The sequence below is a fragment of the Galeopterus variegatus genome, unplaced genomic scaffold, assembly GCF_000696425.1.
Source record: "Galeopterus variegatus unplaced genomic scaffold, G_variegatus-3.0.2 Scaffold4202, whole genome shotgun sequence".
NCBI classification, from domain to species: Eukaryota; Metazoa; Chordata; class Mammalia; order Dermoptera; family Cynocephalidae; genus Galeopterus; species Galeopterus variegatus.
The window spans coordinates 84,006-88,524 of record NW_007730313.1 but is presented as its reverse complement, the minus strand read 5'-3'; the positions used below and the strand labels follow the sequence as shown (position 1 = coordinate 88,524).

Genomic DNA, 4,519 nt, shown 5'->3' with positions numbered 1-4,519 from the left:
AAAAAAAAGAAAAAAAAAAGAAAAAAACAATTATCACAATAATAAGTTGAACTTTCAAAAGGAGAGAACAAAGCTGAGGTTACCAGAGGTAGGAAAGGGGGAGACAGAGGGGGGATAAGGGAGGAATCAATAAAGGGCCATGAAAAACAATTACATTGTATAATGTTGAATATACAAATTATTCTGATTTGAGCATCACAAATAAATGTAAAAACAAAAACAAAAGACAACTCCACAAGGCCACCCTCAGGTTACTGCCCTTTCCTTTGTGTCTCCTCTATACCCTGCCCACTCCCTGGTAATTAGTCTCTTTATAAATAAACCCTTGTTGAATTATTTCAGTTTGAGAGTGCCATGTTTCCTATTGCACCAAGAGTGAAAAGGAATGGTTAAATGAAAGTACGGCTTATGATGCTGAAATAATGAATAGCCCATTACAAATCAGTCAATGTTTGGTAGCAAAAGAAAGTGGTGGGCTAGTTTTTTAAAAATCATTTAAAGTGTCCAGCAATCAGAGTTCTGGTGGGAAATGGAATTCCATTAGCCCATTACAAATCAGTCAATGTTTGGTAGCAAAAGAAAGTGGTGGGCTAGTTTTTTAAAAACCATTTAAAGTGTCCAGCAATCAGAGTTCTGGTGGGAAATGGAATTCCATTGCCTGAGGGGACCATTTGCAGGAGAGTGGGCAAGGGAGAAGGAATCAATAAGGGATGGTGAAGCACCAGGGACAAGAAAGAGCAGAAAGCCAGGCCTCCTGCTGAAGGGACAAAAGGAAGAAACAGTCTGATAGCCCTGGACGAGTCCAGTCATGGAAGGACACAGGCCCTGCTGGATCCTCAGTCCACAGCAGGTGGGGAGGGGGGGAGAAATGCTCTGACTTTTCTCCCCTCCTGCCCACCCATCTTCCCTCTCCAATCTCTGGTCTCCTATTGGTGACTCCTGTTGGCTGAACCCAGTTGGAAACGAGAATGATGTGGCCTGTAGGGGCCGGCCTGCTTGTACTCAGAATGGGGCTGGGAAGGGCAGAGAATGGATTTGGGTTGGTGGGTGGAGGAGAGTGTTGAGGAAAATAGAATAATTTAATCAGGATCCCCTCGCCTCAGGTCCGGTTGGGAGTGGTTCAGTAAACAAATTGTGTGTGGGTGGGTGGAGTTGGTGTGCATGAGTGGGGCTGCGGCTTTGGCTGCTTCAGGCCTTGGCCGCTCCGCATAGCCATGTTTTCCAACCTACAGCTTCCAAGGAGCTGTTTGTGGGTCTCCTAGCTCATAGACCTGTGTGTGAGGGGTCTGGGGACCCAGCCTGGTGTGCAAAGGGTTTGTGACCCAGTCTGGAATGGGCTTGAGGGTTCTGTGAGCTCCAGACCCTGCCCTAGCTCAACAGTTGGCTTCATCGGTAGGATTCCGACATTAGCCGTAGCACTACAGAGGGCAACAGACAATAACCAGTAGAGTCAAGATATCAAACTCCATGCAAATATAATCTAACTTTGTGAAAAGTGATACATGTATTGATGTATGAGAAGACCAAGGTAGATATTTAAAGTACTGACCTCAGGGTGGTAGAATAATAATAAATGGGTATTATTTACTTATTTTTATAGTCTTTGACATGTTTTCCAAATCAAAAATGGTTATGTATGACTTTACAATTTATTTTAGAAAAAAAATAAATGCTAATTGAAGATGTGTTTGTTTTAATTTTCATTTTTGAAGGAAATATTTCCATCAGTGGCTTCTTGTGATAGGAATTTCACTTCCTGAATTTTCTCAGAAGCAGGATCTCAAATAGAGTAAGATCAAGCCTAAATGAGAGGGGGTTTTGTTTGTTTCTCACAGCACTAGTTTGTTTTCACACTATTCTGCCAATCAATGAGAAAGAATCATCATCTAATGTGGGACAAACGGTATCCTAGTTCTAACCACATTAGTGTATCTGGAATCCCATTGATTACTCTTAACTTTGTTATGCAGCAAAGCTGATCTGAGATGTTCACTTTGTCAAAAATAGAGTTGAATGCGCAAACCTCAGTGAATAGGCTTTAACCTAACATAAACATATAACTTCAAAATCCTTTCAATTTACTTAAACAATAAGCAAACATCCCTCTCAGATCACGTTTCCAACATTACTTTTTGATTTACTTTTCTGTTGCTTTATGTCTTTCGCGGTTTCACTTGAGCTACAAGTAAAGCAAGGGGGAGCAGCACAGTGAGTGTCAGCAGTCTGCATTTACCCTGCTGTTCTCCACACCCTGCATTCCTCTTCTATTCTTAGCACTGTCCTTGGGCTCATTGTCAGCTCACATTCAGTGCAGGGTGGAAGGAAAGCAGCTACTTCCCCTGAAGAAATATTTAGTATGTATAGAATGCCATAGCAGATCTTTGGAATGTCGCTGACGAGCTGTTGAAGGCAATATTTCTAATGGAAATTCGTAAACTCTGTTAATGTCTCAACCTTGAGCCAAAGCAGCAGTTCAGGAGAATAAAAGCACCCATCATCAGATGTGCTGTGTAAACTCAGGCACGCTGTGTAGGCTCGGGTGTCGTAACTTCCACAGGCTGCCAGGCTATTTAAAGCTAAGGATTATGCAGAAATAGCAGATGCATTACATTTTGTCATCTTCTAAAATCTAAAATTTTAAGCAGCATCTAACAAGCATAAATTAAAACTCACTGAATTCAGTAATTAAACTTTTTTTAAATTTATTTTTTTGGTAGCTGGCCAATATGAGAATCTGAACTCTTGTATTGAACTTTTTAAAGTAATTTCCTAAACTTAATGTTAATTTGAGTACAGGTTAATACATATTAATATTTCATAAGTATCCAGAGAACATACACTATTTTAAAAAAAAACAAAACACTCCAGATAGAATTCACTTAAGCTTTGAAGAAATGAATGAGGTACATATTGGAACTTTTTAAAAAATAAGATTTATATCTGAAAATTCCAATTGAAGTTTAAGGCAGTAACAACTACAGTGAATCATAAACATATTTCAGACCCAGTTTCCAAGTACTGTATTTTATTTAACCTCAGACTATATTTACAAAGCTCCACTTTAAAATACACTGAAAAGCTAAGTTTATCAAATGAAGGGAATCACAACTCTTCTTAGCAATGTAAAAGGTTTCATAAAATGGGTAAGAATTCCTTAAATGAAAATGGCTCTTCTGCCACCAGTTATTAAAAACGCAGCCTCTCTGGCATTGTTGGAGTAATGAAGAGACAATTCTGAGGCCTGTCAATTATCAACCACAGCCTAAAGTCTCGATGTTTCAGTTGTAAGAATAGCAACAATCATATTCAACAATTTTCCATTCTGAATAAGAATAATAAAGACAACCTCAACATACCAGAAACTGTGTATATATTTTTAATCTTCATAAAAATCAAAGTCAGTCATTTCAAACGTGGGTAATACAAACATTCCCACGGTACCATTGGCTGAACTATGATCTTCCTTGTGTCCTATGAACAGAAACCCATAAAGTTTCACTTAGTCCCAACTGGATCCTTTTCTTCCACCACCAAAATTCCATCATGACAGAGGATCGCGGACAAATCCTTGGTTTCAACGCCATCTGGCAGTTTGTACTGTCGGGTGAAGCTTCTTGAGATAAAACCGTGCTCGTCCATCCTGGTTCCGTGTTGAGCCTTAACCAGCAGCCAGCCTTCGAAGGTCTGAATGATGATATCTTCCGGGAGGAACTGGACCACGTCCAGCAGGATCTGAAAGCGGGATTTGCCGTCTTGGGGTGGCGTCTCTGCCACAGCATCCACTAGAGGAGACCGGGTGGCCTTGGTTTTTCTCAGGTCCACGATGGTTGGCCCAGGCAGTGCATATAAAGCATGATCCAGCCTGCAGTCTTCCAAACCTCGAGCTTCAAACTCCTCCTGGTAACGTACTGGAGTCTCTATGATGTGCCTCAAAATGATTTTTGCCATAGCGGAGGCACAAACAGCACTGAGCAGCTTCCCTTCTGTCCCCTTCAGTCGCTGGCGAACCGCAGCAGTTGCCTACTGACTAGACCAGTTGGAGCAGCTAATCGCTTATAGCCCTGCCCAGATGCAGCCACTTAATTAGGCCTGAATCAGAGTGCAACACGCTCACTGTCTTTTCACACAGGCTGACAATGAATGGCTATTTATAGGACATGTTTGGCAGTTGCATTTAGCACACAGCCTGCACAAGCTGCCCAGTCAAGGATTCCTTACATTCTCATTTGTCTTTGGCAAATGTGTCTGCCTTGCATACCTCAAGAGAAAAAGAGTGGGAATCAGAAAAAAGATTTGAAAATTACCTGGGTGAGTGCTTTCCCTTCGTGAACAACAATGGTCTAAGGGAATCAGACTTCTTAGAACAATCCAGAGGTGTGCACTCATTTTGTAATATGAGCTGATACCGCATCTCCCCTAGTCTGTTAATGAAGATCTGGGGAGAGAAGAATCTAGCTGTAATTGATGAGGAATTAAGACACACACACACATATTCAAATCACAAACATTCAACAAACTC

At 41.1% G+C, this 4,519-nt stretch overlaps 1 protein-coding gene across 1 annotated transcript; it reads right to left on the bottom strand.

Annotated features, from left to right (window-relative positions):
* Nucleotides 1-3,003: 3,003 nt before the first annotated feature.
* Nucleotides 3,004-4,149, bottom strand: HSPB3 (heat shock 27kDa protein 3). The gene has a single exon (XM_008586990.1). The coding sequence runs from the start codon at nt 3,946-3,948 to the stop codon at nt 3,496-3,498; it is 453 nt and encodes a 150-aa protein (XP_008585212.1). The 5' UTR covers nt 3,949-4,149; the 3' UTR covers nt 3,004-3,495.
* Nucleotides 4,150-4,519: the final 370 nt, after the last annotated feature.